This window comes from Rhodamnia argentea, chromosome 1, assembly GCF_020921035.1.
Source record: "Rhodamnia argentea isolate NSW1041297 chromosome 1, ASM2092103v1, whole genome shotgun sequence".
Taxonomy (NCBI): domain Eukaryota; kingdom Viridiplantae; phylum Streptophyta; class Magnoliopsida; order Myrtales; family Myrtaceae; genus Rhodamnia; species Rhodamnia argentea.
The window spans coordinates 20129457-20144673 of record NC_063150.1 but is presented as its reverse complement, the minus strand read 5'-3'; the positions used below and the strand labels follow the sequence as shown (position 1 = coordinate 20144673).

The 15217-nt window shown below is 41.0% G+C and overlaps 3 protein-coding genes and 1 pseudogene across 5 annotated transcripts in view; 2 read left to right on the top strand and 2 right to left on the bottom strand.

The window, feature by feature from the left end:
- The window catches only part of LOC115753955 (peroxisomal membrane protein PMP22), a 491710-nt gene that overhangs the window by 13956 nt on the left and 462537 nt on the right, over positions 1-15217 (top strand). The gene's annotated exons all lie outside the window — the stretch shown is intronic.
- LOC115727444 lies at positions 2947-6234 on the top strand (annotated as a pseudogene).
- On the bottom strand, positions 9758-10754 carry LOC115727440. The gene has a single exon (XM_030657665.2). The coding sequence runs from the start codon at positions 10741-10743 to the stop codon at positions 9985-9987; it is 759 nt and encodes a 252-aa protein (XP_030513525.2). The 5' UTR covers positions 10744-10754; the 3' UTR covers positions 9758-9984.
- On the bottom strand, positions 12870-15159 carry LOC115727438 (11S globulin subunit beta-like). The gene is made up of 4 exons (XM_030657662.2): positions 14748-15159; positions 14347-14621; positions 13571-14131; positions 12870-13481 (listed from the first exon to the last, which is right to left on the bottom strand). Exons 1-4 carry the CDS (start codon positions 15112-15114, stop codon positions 13095-13097), a joined length of 1590 nt encoding a protein of 529 aa, XP_030513522.1. The 5' UTR covers positions 15115-15159; the 3' UTR covers positions 12870-13094.

The following is a 15217-nucleotide window of genomic DNA, read 5'->3' as shown; positions in this document are numbered from 1 at the left end:
TATATGTTCCTCGTTTTCTTTTTCCTTGCACAAAGCTTGCTTTAGATATATCGAACAATCACACCCTCAATGTGCGTGTATCAAATAGAACGTGGAAATTACAAGTCTAAATCAATTGCACTCGTGTCAATTTAGTCATAAACTCTTTTTACATATGTGCCAATTCAATCCATCTTATCAATTTTTTCTAAAATCCCTAACATAGATGATAGTGTTTCTATATGGCGTGGCCAGTACTAATGTAAGTTTTTTATTATTATAATATAATATTTTTTGAATTTTTGTAATTTTTTTCTTTTCTCTCTTTTCTTTTCTTTTCATCCTCTTTACTTTTTTTTTTTTGGCTAAAGGCCAACCCGAGTCTTGAGCTGACCCTTGCTGGCACTAGGCAAGGGCGTCAGGACCTCACCATGCCCAAATCTAGCGAGGGCCAATCTAGGCTTGGCGAGGGCCATGATGCCCTCCCTAGTGCCAAGGGTTGGCCGATGACCCTAGCAGTTAGTGCCCTACTTTCCAAAAGAAAAAAAAGAAGGTAAAGAGAAGGAGAGGAAAATAAAAAAGAAAAAAGTACAAAAATTCATTAAAAATTATGAAAATATTATTTTAAAAAGTACACGTCAGTGTCGGCCCCACCACGTAGAACGGTTATCGTGCATGTCAACGATTTTCAATCAAAATATTCAATATTATCCCTGAAGTTGAATTAACGAAAACCTAATATCGAACATTTTTATATATCTAGGGACTAAACTAAACATGTGCCTAAAGTTCTCGAAGTTCGGGGATCACATTGAACATATTAAAAGTTTAGGGACTATTTATATATTATATCAAAGTTTAGGGACAATATCGAATAAATTAAAAGTTCGGGGATTATATTGCATATTGAGCTAAAATTCATAAATTATTTGCGCCAATTTTCCAATTGAGAATTCAGGCAAGAATCCACGAGTAGCAACATTCTTTTCCATCCTATTACACATATTGTCAAATCCAGCCTTGATCGTAGTCTTTTCCTTGCCACCAACAGGCGTTTTCATGCAATTCCCTGTGCCTTCATTGACTACTTCTTTGCTTCGTTATTTGATTCCCAATTCCCAACCCCAGATGGTACATCTTGGTAGGGCCATCACCACAATGAGCCCAACCCTAATGACATCACATGCTGCCATCAAATGATGCATAACTAGATATTTGTGAAAAAAGAAAAAATAAATAGCATTAGGCGCTTATGTTTTACGAAAAATTTCATGGTAAAGGAAAATACATTCTATGAAATCATTTTGAAGGGAAATGGCGAGTTTTCATTTATTTGGTGAGTTAGTGAAATTGATTTCCTTCTTACTAGAAGGGGGAGATTGTTTGTCTACCATTTAAGCTTGCTGTTTTCGGGCCATGGAAAACGCGTTTCGTAAATCGATTAATTTTTCATCATCCAAGCATTAGAAAGTCGGAAAACAATCTTCCGAATACGGTTTCCTTTCAAAAAATAACCTGAAGATATATAAGTATCGACAATTCTTGCGAAAAGCGGAACACGCCTCTCCTGTTTCTTCTCGTGCTGAAAGGGAATCTTTCATGACAAAAATAATATTTTTCAGATAATTTTATTTCGTTTTTCAATTTCGCACGATCCTATGCGTATGCTGACAACAAGGTTTTTTTTTTTTTTTTGTTGGATGGAGTTTCAAAACATCCATCAGATTAGTTGACAATCCAAATAAAACGTAGTTGACGAATTGCACCATCTGAAAAGCTTTAAGCCCATTAGCTCAGCTACAACAGAACCCGTCAGTTTCACTTTCAGGGCATTGCTGTGGACTTTCCTTAAAAAGTTATCATTATGCATAAGCGACCATAAAAATGAAAATACAAGTGCAGTCCTATCGAGGTACATGTTCATGTCTAATGGCGACACAATCATAAGACACAGCAGCTTCTCTTTCATTTTCAAGTCTCTTTCTTTCCTTGGTTTCTCCAGGACTCTGCATAACCTTCAATCCGAATAGTCATCAATCCCCCCATTGCTATCGAGGTTGGTTCTTTCCATTAGTTTAAGCTCAGCAGAGAAGCCTTTCTCTTCAGTCTTCCCGCCATGGCTATCGCTTTCAGGTACTTGGTCCTATGGGCCTAATCGTCTTTCCATTGAGGTTTTGAAGCTGATTGAAAGCGGTGATTTTTCGGAAGAGGGTCTCGTTTGAGAAGTCTCGGTGTGTACCGTTCTTTTGTACGATTTGATTGATTGTCTTGGCAACAATGTCTGGTTTCTGTTCCTTTTGGGTGCGTCGAGCAGTTGGTTTTTGTCCACGTGCTTTCGCTGTGCGAGCATATTTGAGAAAATCGGGAACGATGAGAACGATTGGCTGCGGAATTGTTTATTTTGTTGTGCACTGACTCTTCCAATGTGGAGAACTCGGGATATTGGGTTGTTGTAGTAGTTGTTCCTGATGCGGGGACTGTTGGGCTAAGTATTCTTTTCAGGGTTTGTTCCATCCAGTTTTGGTTGGATCAATATATGAGGACCGAATTAATTGCTGGACTGAACCTTGAATCCCTGAAGGATGCTGTTTGGGTTTTAGCTTGCAATTCACTTTTTGGACCAAAGTATCTTTGTTTCCATAGAGATGTGGAGGACTTCGGATGTATAATAACAGTCAAGTTAGGTAATTTGTGAAATGGTTTGAATGAGCGAACAAAAGATGTTTGTAAAGTTGCTTTATAAAATTGTAGGTGCAAAAGGGGCGTGGTTCTCTTGCTGGTTGTGTGAGGCTGGGTTCCCATCATAGCGGTACTACTCATTTAGCTTTTTGGGAAATGCTTATTCATTGGCCTCGTGTGGTCATACTCGGTGGACTTTGTGGTAAATCTAATTCCAAATGCCCTTTTGGTGAAGTCCATTGATTCCCGGATGTTACATCTAGATTTAAGCCTCAGCATCCGCTCTTTATGTATTTCTGCATCTGTGCTTGTGCTGGTACTTTCTGATTTCGTCTACCCTGCATATACGTTCTACGTAATCTGTACCCATCACCTTTGGCTTTGATATTGATTCTCGATAATCAACCGATTGCAGCGACTTTCAAATCTAGGGGGGACCATCGGAAGCAATTGGAATTGGAGGAAGCATGAAAAGCTGGCCTTGCTCCTGCCGAGGTTGATGAAGATGGGAAGGAAATTAACCCTCACATTCCCCAGTACATGTCTTCCACACCTCGGTATCTTAATGCTGATAGGCCTGTCAGATGCTTAGTCTCTGTCCCTTAATGCTCTATTGATAGTGTGGATTATTTTTATGCTGTATGTAAATTGAGATTTTACCTGCTTTTTTGTAGAGTTTGAAACGTCAAAGGAAATGGAAATTGGATCCGAAATACACAAAATCCTTGTAAGATAGAGGTGCAAAAATATTTCAAGCTGATAAATACAGGAATGGAGCTTGTGAAAAGTAAGGGGCTGTGTGATGCTTATTTTGCTTTATATTATTTGTAGCTTAGCTGGCCTTGATGTGTCTAGCCTTAGTTTTATATTTCGCCGTACCGTTTTATGCATGCTTAGCATTTATTTGTTTGATGGGGACTGGAACATATGACTCAAGATGGCGTGTCACAGTGTCACTCTTTAACCTTAGGATTATTCTAGTTAGCAGTGATGCTGTGCCTGCGCTGCATGGTTAGAATCAGCAGATATTTTGTTCTTTTTCGCCATTGAAATGGTGGATCAGACATACATATATTTATGCAGTACCAGATGTGTTGCTAGCCATTCTATTTTTCATCGAAACAATGTGCTACCTTAATTGTATGTCATGAATCGTAGTGTATTAGAGGGAAGTCTATATGTTTGTTAGACTGAGAAAGAAATAGTATTGCACATTGAAAACTTATTGCACAGGAACCGGAAAATGGATGACCTTCTGCCTGTCATGGACTTCCCTCGACTGATGCTGATGATATTTTCCATGTTGCTTGTTAAGTTGTGGGGCAATGATGCATGATGCAGAGTCCGGCATGGATATGCCCCGCCAAAAAGGAGGAAAATCGACAAACATGCACATTGCACCTGACGAAAAGATACAGACATTTGAACTGGATTATGATGGAAAATGAGACCGGTGGAACGGGTATGATGCAGCAACCTATGCTCGTGTTATTGAGATATGAAGCAAGAGATGAAGCGCAAAGAAAGTACTTGAAAGAACAGCAGTTGAAAAAGTTGGAGGAGAAAAAAAGCAGAATGGGGAAGGTGAGGTCAGCGATGAAGAGGATGATGAGGATATGAAGGTTGACGAGGCCAAAGTTGATGAAAGTAAGCGGATGGACTTTGCCAAGGTGGAGAAGCGTGTCCACATGACTGGTGGTGGTAGTACCGGAACTGTCAGGTGCCTTTAGCTTTTTCCCTGATTTATAAAGGGCCATTTTCTTAGTAATTTGTGTACCTATGGTCTTTGATTACCTTTAGAAGAGGATTTGAATTGATTTTCTTATTGCAGAAATTTGCCTATTTGAGGAGATACTGCTAAATACCTTTTGAATCTCGATGCCAATTCTGCATACTATGATCCTAAAACCCGATCAATGCATGAAGATCCTCTCCTGCTGTAGATCTGAACGAAAAATTTTATGGAGTAAGTCTGTCTGCATTTAATTACTATCTAGAGCGTTAATGTTGGTCTGCATGACTTGGCAATACAGAATTCTGATTAAAGTTTGTAATATGTGTGACAGGGTGATAATCAATATAGGATGAGTGGACAAGTTTTGGAGTTCAAGCAACTGATTATACATGCTTGCGAAGCATTTGAGAAAGGCCAAGTTATTCACATGCAAGATGTTCCATCCCAAGCAGAATTGCTTTATAAGAACTTTAAGGTTATCAAGGAGAAGTTGAAGTCGAAGATGAAGGATGCTATCATGGAGAAGTAAGGCAATGCTGCTGCCGAAGAAGAAGTACCAACTACTTCTTGGACAAAGTGAACAGCAAGTTGAATATGATCGTGCTGGAAGAATTATGCCATGTCTTGCTGATACCTTTCAGCTTGTATTGAGCCTTAACCAGCATAGTGCATGGGTAGACGGACAAAATTAGTGGCTTACGGGGTTAGTTTCAAGAACATTCTCTCACTTTTAGTTTGGCTAGCATTTGTTTGTATCCTGTTCTTCTATTTTTGTATCTATGATAACTATAAGAGAAGGAGGATTTACTTCCTTATCTCATCGCTACCTTTTAATGATCCCTGGCCTTGAATTCATGAGATTCCTCTTTGGTTTGTATAGGAGACGTCTCTTCCGCAAAGCAAGTATGAAGAAGATGTTTCCATAAACTATCACGATAGCGTTTGGTACTCATGGTGGAACGATCACCACTGGGGCTACAGATGCTGTAAGCTATCAGTAAGGAATAGTTATTGCAAAGGTGCAGCTGGAATTGAGGCTGCTGAAGGGGCCGCAGATTTGATGAAAGCTAATATTGCTTGTAAAGCAGCCAGTGAAGGTTAGTATGGATATAGACAGTGCTTATGTTTCCTTGTAGAGGTGGTCCTAAACTAAGTAGTCATGGAATGATGCCTCTGATGCATGCATTTAACTTTGACTAATGTAACATTCATAGTTTTAGCTGTGATACATTTATGGGTGCGGAAGTCAGTTTTTCTATAATTTTGATGTTTGTTGGATTGTTGAGTCATGAATATAGAGACCCCCTTCCCCGGCTAAAGAGGAAAGGCTTGCAGCATGGGGCACTGATGTACCTGATGACTTGGTCCTTGACAAGAGAAAACTTGCTGAAGCTTTGAAGAAGGTAACATGTGGACTCACATCTTTCACTCGCTGACTGTGCTATTAAGGCAAGTTGTGGAAGAGATAAAGTGACTGATCTGAAATTTCCTTCGAAATTATTCAAGCGCGTATTCCATTGTATCTTGGAAAATATGGGCTAACACTTTCTCCCTCTCACTTCGTCTACATCTTCTGATTGATGTAAACATGTTTGATCAGGAGGATGAACGAAAGAGAGAAGAGAAGGATGAGAGAAAGAGGAGATACAATGTCAGATGGAATGACGAGGTAGTGTTTCGTGTATTCACGAGACAGCTATTACTGATTGACCTAACTTATGGGCCCTTACTGCATTTTGTTGTGCTTGCATCGGTAGGTTACTGCTGAGGAGATGGAGGCGTATCGGATGAAGAAAATACATCTCGACTACCCTACGAAGGATTTCCTTCAATAACATCTGTCCTTTTGGAGCTTTCGAAGCTAATGTACGATTCTCATCTTCCTTCTTAAAAAAGACAAGATCATCATGTGGATATGATGGGGAGCTGTGAAAACCCCACCTATAACCCCACTATGGCATGTTCTTCTGCATGAAAAGCCTCTTCACTTTCTTACAGAAGAACCATCTTACGTATTAATTTGAAATTAAGATCTAACTTTGGTACCTGCATTTAGAGGTCACTCTCTTAATATAGAATAACCATCCTAGTTTGAAATCAAAGTAACATTGGTTTGCAATCCAATTCGGATACAGTGAGTCACTTGAAAGTATTCTATTTTCTTACAATGTTCATCAACACGTTTAATCAATTGGATTTACACTGAAAGTTTCCTACAATATTACTATGAAGATAAAAAAGTTATATTTACTTGATCCAGATTTTAAAGAGGAGAAAGAAAAATAATTTTATTTTTTAAAAATCACACATAGAATATATCAAAAGGCTGTTGTTAACTAGATCGAAAATACAAAGTTAGGATGCGATTAGTGAGGATTTTTTACTCCGACATGGTATTAAATTTTTTTTTTTTGGATCATATACGTGGGATTACTTAGAGAGCTCTATTTTAGTATGGGAAATATCGGGAATCCGTCTTACTTCCCTTTTTCCCCTCCCCTTTCGTAGAGTTTTATCTCTCATTTTTCTTTATTAAGTTGAGTTTTTGGTTTATGATTATTTACTTTGCCTTTTCTTATTAGTTAATCGCACAAGTACGTTTCTCAGAAGGCTTTCGATTTAAAATATTTACGGATTCAATTGCTATAGACCGATAAGTTAAAGGACAACAAGTAATTATCTAACACGCATAATTAAAAGTATAGTTTCGGATATTATTTGATTGAATGATCTTAAATTGTGTTTAACGAAGAGTGCCCTTTATATTAATTCGGTCGTATCGTAAGAAAACTCATCATGTTGGAAATTATGATCATTTTTATTGATTGTTAGACAAATTTTCAAGTGATTGATATTTTTAATGTGGAATCAAATGTCATTTTTTGTGTTTCATAATACAAGAAATTCATTTCATGGGCCTAAAGGCTACTCTGATCGAGCAAAGGTTGATCACTCCTCCATCTCCCACTAAAACCTGTTTTCCATTTTACTTGTTGGATCTATTATACGCTCTGTACAATCTCGTCCAACGAAACGTTTATGGCCCATAATACGTCTTTCAAGGCCCATGAGTCCATTAAACCCGCGCCCTTGACTTGTGTAGATGGGCCTGACTAGAGGTGTCAAAAAGTGAGTCGGGTTAAGTTTGGATTGAATTGAATATGGTCCAATTCATATTGACCTATTTTCGTGCCGTACAAATCTACCAAACACATACCCGACCCGTATTACTTAATCACTTCTATATTTAACCAAATTATCTAATATTTGTTTATTATGATTTTTAAAGACATTTCTATTTTTTTTTCTTTTCCTTTTTTTCCCTTCGACGAGCAGCGGACGACGGATGGCGGTGACTAGTGAAATATTCTTTATATTTTTTAATTTTTTTAATTTTTTTTCTGTCTTTTACTTATAAAAAATAAAACCAAAAACACAAAATTTTAAAAATATAAATTAATAAATTTCAAGCTAAGTGGATTGTAAATTGGTTGGGTTTATCTAACTAAATGGGTTGTAAATAGATTTAAAGACAAATACATTCATAATCCACATATAATTAGGCTAAAAGAACTCAACTAGTCCATATTTGACCCATTTTATTGAATATGGGTCAAAACATGGGTTTTCAACCAATATCGACACCTCTAGGCTTGATCAAAGTAGGATGCAAGCAATTAGTGAGAACGGTTAATAATATTACTGTGAAGGTATCAAAACAACTTAAATTGAAATTTGATTATCGTCTTAAGTGAGGTTTAAGCTTACGCATATCTTGTTTAGCGATTTAGAGGGAAACAATCTTCCTTTGGGGCATTCGTTTATTGCCAACCTCTTACTCTTACAACATAACATGTGGCGGGTATTCTTTCATTGATTTAGCTATGTTCAAGTTAACACATGGTATCATCTTAGCCGCTAATAGATCCATTCGCAATCTTCCCCCGATCTTCATCAATTTTCTAGATCCTCCAACGAAAAAATATGAAACTTCAGGTTCGGGTTCACGTGACACAAAGTCACTCAGGCCCGGCCTTCGCCAACCAATACCCGGCCTTGGAGGACCTCCGGCAAGTGCTAGCGCTCATTCTTGTTGTGAAAATTCAGTTTGTTTCATCGATTACGAGAGAATTCTTCGTTAACTCATTTTTCTAAGCGATCCAAACGTCGAAAAATTAACTGTCGGATAAGACGTATATGTCAAGATCAATCGAATTCATTTGGAATAATGTCAAAAATTTTCGTGCTTTTGGTTTTACGAGAAAGTCAATGGATTTTTTTTTTCGCTTTTTAAAAAGCTTCTTCAAAATTCAAATGGGCCCATTTCAACATTATTTCAGATTACTGAAATTGGTTAAATAAAACAAAATTAAACGGCTTTTCTTATAGCTTAATATACTATGGAGCTTTGCGGTGGCACAAACTGTGACATAACCACAAAGCACTATTCCACGCACTTGTTTAATCTTGAATTAAATTATTTATACTTTATTATTCATGAGGACAATAAGGACGAGCCCAACACATTCATTTATAATATTAACTGAAAAATAAAACTTGTGGCCGGCGATGGATGAGCGTTACGCTAGCTCGGCTTGGGCGAGGGTGTCGCGAGCACTCGCACGCCACGGGCGAGGGCCTCTGCGCCCTCACTTGGTCTAGGCGAGGGTCCGACCCCTTTTTGGTCACATCGCTTGGATCGGGGCGAGGGTTACTAGCCCTCGCTTGTGGCCGGCCACACCGTAAAAGAAAAGAAAAAAATATTTGAAATATTATTAAAAATTATATGCGTCATCGTCGGCCGTGTCACGTAGGAAGGCTGGTATCCATGGGAGTAATGTCCGGCCAAAATAAGGCCGATCGACTCAATTGATAAAATGTGAAAATATTTAAGACTCAATTTACACAATTAAAATATTTACGATTGAATTGATCAAAGTGCAATAGCTTTAGGATTTTTGGACAATTTTCCCAACCGTTCGGAAGGCATTCTTCGGATGGTGAACCTTTTTTTTTTTGGTTTTTGTTTTTCTAATGAGATGATTTTGTTACTACCATGTCACAAATGCGAACCTTACTAATTACAAGCTTGTAGAGACAGTTACCCTATTTAAATTCCAAACATATTGCAATCTTACATTGTCAGGAAGAGAATAAAAAAAGTATGATGCGGCCTAGAAATCCCCAGCTTGGCCAATCGATCAGCACGTTGAATTGCTTCTCTAAACGCATGGGAGATCCTTCATTAGGACCCTGCAGTAGTACCAAAGTTCTCCACCAGATAACATGCATTGTAATTTGACAGCCCTTTCAAACTTTACATGTCCATTTCATAACCTAGGACGAAAGAAAACACAAGTATTGTATATAAATTCGAACCTTTTCTTAACAATCTCTGTCCTCTTGACAAAAGCCATATAGAATGTTACATCCAGAAACAAAACCCAAACATTCCTAGACAACCCATAAAAGTAATAGAACCACCAGTTCTTCTGGGAAGAGAAAGATCAAAATGACTCAAATCTCAATCGAACGAACGGAAAAGAGCAAGGGGGGAAAAAAAGAAGAAGAAGCACTCAGGAAATCTGATACTATGCGCTGCGTTTCAACCTCTCCTGGAATTCAGAATCAGACCTTTCCCTCTGGAGTTTCATGTCCTCCTTGAACTTGGAGATGAACTCCTCCGCTCTCTCGTCCAAGCGCAGCTGCGGCGACATAGCGACGATGGCCCTCCACCGTTCGTCCATGTCGCACTCTCTCTCCCTTCCTCCTTCAACCTCAGTGCTTGGCCTGCTGGTTTCTCCTTTCGCACATGCGGTAGTCTTGGAGGAGCTTGCAGACAAGGGCTCGTCGAAGAGCACATCTATGAATATAGGCGCGAAGTTCTTCTCATAAGTATCGTGACACTGATACTTGTAGTGGCGGTAATTGCGATGAAGATGATGGCGAGCCCTGTAAGGACTAGTCCTGGCAAGACAGCGACGCCCTCTGAAGGTCAAGGAGAGGAGATACTGCGTGAATCGCGAGGAGAGCAAGCGGTGCGAGGCTTCTTCGATGAACCTGGAGTTCTTGAGCTTGTTCAGCCTCGAGCGGAGATTGTCGGTGATCGCCTTCCACGCCTTCTTGGCAGGAAGAAGCTTCTTCCCCAAACCACGACGTGACATTAAATCCGATACAGCCGATGGCGGCGGCCGAAGGCAACAAAGACAAAGCGATGATCCACGGCAACAACCAAACAAGAAAGAGCACAATAACAAACGCTGTGGAATTGTACTTTGAGAGCAAAGACTAACTTCTTGCGTGGGTTGGGAAGAGAGAAGGGGGTTTGAATGAGAAATGCAGATGGACATCAGGAGGAACATAAATTCTAAAAAAGAGGCATGTCCCGTCAAGCAACATGTCCTGTCCTTTCTGTTAAAACTAGTACAGCTACTATTGCAAAGGTTGCAGCCAAAAGATGTCCCGCTCCCACGATAAAATGAAAGGGTTGGGAGCTTTTGCAGCTGAGAAATGAAATTAAAGCAGGCTAAAGAAAAAGCAAAATAAATAAATAAGAAGAAGGGCTTTTTTTTTTTTTTTATTTATTCAAGTTGTGGGTTTCACTTTCGGCAAATGTGGAGGGCCTAGTGGGAGCAATTGGGTACTAAGGTTTGGTTGGGGATGACGAAAGCAAAAGCACTAAGAAACTACACAAGGAAAAGGCATTCATTTCACACTTGTTTGCATGTGTTTGGTGGAATGTCATGTTTCAAAGTTTATTGTCTTGGGGGCTCCATGAACACATAATTCAAATCGAGGCAACCGTAGCGGCCGAAACAGCTTAATGCTGGTTTAAATTAATGTGATTTTATTTGGAACATAGGCGATCCAAATTTTTTTTAAAAAAAAATTGACTTCACGGGCAAAGATTTTGGATGTAGCATTCAATTTTAGGAGCTACTTGCGGTTGCAATTAATGAAGGAGATGTGATGAATTGAATATCAAGTGAACATGACTAAATCAAAAGGGTTTTGTTAGCATAATAATATTTGGTTAATTATGAGAATTAATATTCGACCAAAAAAACAAAAACTATGAGAATTAATAGTATATTGGGAGCCACAAATTCTAAAAAGAGTGGACCCATAATATTTTTTAAAATTAATTATTAAATTTATTTTTTGTGGCTTAAAACAAACTATTCGTCTTATAGATGCCTAAAAACTATTACATAATCAATTTTCAAATCAAAATATCCCTATTTTAATCACCTATGATCTAATTCCTCCATTATTAGCCTAAGATTTCATCGTCTTAAAAACCTGAGGTGACCGGTGCATCCACAAAGTAAACGAGCCTTTCTCACTGCAAATACGTTCTTTTCTACTCTTTTATCTTCTTCTTTATTAGCAAAAGATTGTGAGGTTGGCAAGCCATCTTCTTTCCCCTTCCAGCTTGTAAAGTAGTCCCTTCACTTCCTTTAATTCCATGAGAAAAGCAATCCACTCTCTCTGCTTCTCTCACATGACCAGAATCGCTTTCCAGCTCAAATTAGACCTCCACCTCTTGGGATACACCTCTTTTGATTTAGACAAGTTCGCGCTCGCTTTCTATATATATTCGCACCTTCTTCAGATCAGACCATATGGGAAGTTATTTATTCGCATATTCTCCTGGTGGCCCGGCTTGTACGTGGTCTATTCAGTTAACTAGATTGAGAGGTCTGTCCGGTGCATAAAAGCTGATTTCGAACTACATTATTGAAACGCCTAAAAAAGAAGTATAAGGGCATCCTCGTACGCTCTCGACATTTAGATTGTGAAGTTAGGACATGTCGGGTTGAAAAGAAATGACAAATGCATTTGTCATGGTCCAGAGGGGTTCAATGCACGATGGACCGGACATGATCAAAGGAGATTGAGCAAGCCACGAAGCTTCTTAGGACTTAGGGTTTCTTGTATACTCCAGAATATTCCTAGGGGCAATATGGAAAATGTATACTATTCTTGAGTGCTCTTGTAATTAATATGGATAGCCGGTAAATGGGAAGACATAGGCTCCATCGTACTAAGATTGTAGCTAGGGGTGTACGTGTATATAGAGGGATCCCCTCCTCCTTATTTGTATCATCTCACGAGTAATAGAATTTCAGAGCTTCTCTTTGAGAGTTTGTCTCTTTGGAATTCTTGTGAGTATTGTTTCCGGTCAAAGCTACTTCTGGTCCTATGCAATATATGAAATCGATTCTTCAAGTCAGGCCAGAACCTTTAACTTCACAAACCATTGAACTTAACTAATTGCACTTTGCATCTTATAAATTTGAAAAGGACCCTTTCTAAAATTTGAAATCTGAGTATTCACACACCTGCTTGCTATGTTTGAGGACCCCATTATAAATAAATTGTTCGCCAAGGACATAAGGTGATAAGTTCTTTCACAGAGCGACTAATGCCGGGGACTTAATGGCAAAGGGAAAAAACAGGGGACAAAACAAACAATATTAAATTCATGGATGGAACTTTTTCATTTAATTCCCGCAAATTCATACAAAGTAGTGCATCCATTACGTACTTAATTAAAACTTAATTACTAGTTACTAATCCCCTCGTAGTCCTCATCAGACAGGACATCTTTTATTCCGAAATTTAACCTCGCTACGTTACATTACTACTATTTCACCCTTCACCCTCGTACCTACGCATGCACGAAGCACATGGTTTCTCAGTTTCTTCCTCTATAGCCAGACCCCGGGCTAAACACGGTCAGCTCCTCCCTGTTGTACTTCAGCCTCCTCGCGTCCTCTCTCGAGACGTCGTACGCGTTCTGGATCACCTCCTCGGGCAGGCTCCGGAACACCGACAGCCTCCCCGCGAGCGGGCTGACCGTTGCCATGTCGTTCGTCCTGAAGCCGATCCACTCGAAGCCCTGCTCGTTCGCCCTCTTTATCGCTACAAAGTTCTGCGGGATGACCAGGAACTGGCCCTCCCGGAGCTCGCCGTCGAATGCCATCTGCCCCAAGTCGCCCACGACCTGGAGCCTGGCGCTGCCTCTGATAACGTAGATCAGTCCGTGGCTGTTCAGGTAGTAGTGTGGCGCTACCAACCCATTCTGAAAAAAAAAGAAAAAAAAGATCACATTATTACAAAAACTAAAGAACTAGAGCATTAATATTCTGTCATTTCATCAGTTTTGCTTACCCTATAAAGAACACCTCTCTCAGCACTAAGCTGCACGTAGCTCAAGATGGGGAGGCTAAAGCTGTTGAGTGTGGTGATGCGTCCACCTCTAGGATTATATATATCCGCCCGCTCAGGGTTGTCTATGTTCTCCCTAAGCCTGAGTGTGCACAGTGTCTCCTCCAAGCCATTATCACTAGCATCATCCTCGCTAGTGCTGTTGCCAGGGTTGTTGAAGCGGTCGCGGCGGCGCCTTCCCTCCCGCTCACGCTCGCGCTCCCTCTCGCGCTCTGCCTCCTCACCCCCGTCGTACCGCGGGCTGAGGATCTGGAGATCGTCCTGGACCTCGACGATGTGGCCACGCTGGTCGTCCTGCCCCCTGAGCCTCCGGGCTAGCTCGTTGTCGACGTTGAAGGAGTCGCTGAGGAGGTCGTCGTCGAAGCCGTTGAAGATGTTGCCGAAGCTCTCTTCTTGCTGTTCTTGCCTTCCCCCGCGCTGGCCGCGCCGGCCTTGGCGTTCCCATCTCCGGCTCCGCCCTCCTTGTTGTTGGTATTGTTGCGGGTTCCCAGCTACGAAGAATTTCTTGGGAGAGAAATGAGATCACCCATGCAAAACATCATTAAGAATGGTCAGGAAGTCAAAATCATGTCATTTGTGGCCAAATTAGCAGAGAAAAATGCTAAGATATATACTGAGATATCAGAAAATCGTTATACCCTTAAAGGGTGTTGAAAGTACTATAGCCATAGGTTTAAATGTTCATTTGCAATTTTTTACAATTTGTCACACGTTCTTACCCTGATGTTCTCATCAAGCTGGTTTTCTTCATTGGCGGTGTTGAGGACGGAAACCAGGACGAGATCGGACTGACCCCGGTTGTAGGTCCAGTGGGTGACGCCGGCGGGAATTGCGATGACATCGCCTTCGCGGATGAACCGGACCTTCTGGTGTCGGTCTCCTCGTTGCTCGCTCTCCTCACCTCTTAAGCCTTGGCCTCGGCCTTGGTACCGAGACTCGTCCTCTTGGTATGTCTCAGGGCAACCTGGAATGACCGCACCATGAAGCCCGTTTCCTGCAACCCAGAAAGAAAAGCTTCCGTGTGGAGTTATTTTCTATCTTGGGCCTCAAAAAACAAAAATGACCAACTGCACCAATTGCATGCAAACATGTATAAGTGCAACGCAAGACTAAACCTCACCTTGAACCACGTACATGAGCTTCGGGGCGTTGGTGTAGGAAGGCAGCAAGAGCCCGTTGCGGCGGATGACGTGGCGGAGCGCGGCCGCCCCCGCGCACGCGAACTGCTCGTCCTCCTCGTCCCAGAGCTCGGTGAACCCGGCCTCAGCCTCGATCCTCCGGCTCGGCTCCTGGGGGTACAGCCTGTCGAGCCGGCACTCGGTCCTGAACCGGAGCTGGTGCCGCTGCCGCTGCTGCGGGTGCCGGCCTAGAGGCCAGATGCCCTGCCCTGAGGCCCTGCTGAAGTGGGCGGAGCAGCCGTGGAGGCCGGCAAGGAGGGCGAGGAGCCCTAGAGAGAGCAACAAGGAAGAAGAAGGAGATGAAGCCATTGGGTAGGAAGCCAGGAGAGAAAGAGAGAGACTTGAGAATAAGCTGAAGAAGAAGGGTGGAGATAGCGGGGGCATTTATAGGGAAGACGAGCGGAGGTGGGTT

Bases quoted from the DNA above. Each gene is read 5' to 3' on its own strand.
- LOC115727440 (XM_030657665.2), bottom strand. From the start codon at position 10,743: ATGTCCATCTGCATTTCTCATTCAAACCCCCTTCTCTCTTCCCAACCC.
- LOC115727438 (XM_030657662.2), bottom strand. From the start codon at position 15,114: ATGGCTTCATCTCCTTCTTCTTCCTTGTTGCTCTCTCTAGGGCTCCTC. The intron at 14,132-14,346 runs GTAAGAACGTGT...TTCTCTCCCAAG, and splicing joins AGCTTGATGAGAACATCAGG to AAATTCTTCGTAGCTGGGAA. The intron at 13,482-13,570 runs GTAAGCAAAACT...TTTTTTTTTCAG, and splicing joins AGAGAGGTGTTCTTTATAGG to AATGGGTTGGTAGCGCCACA.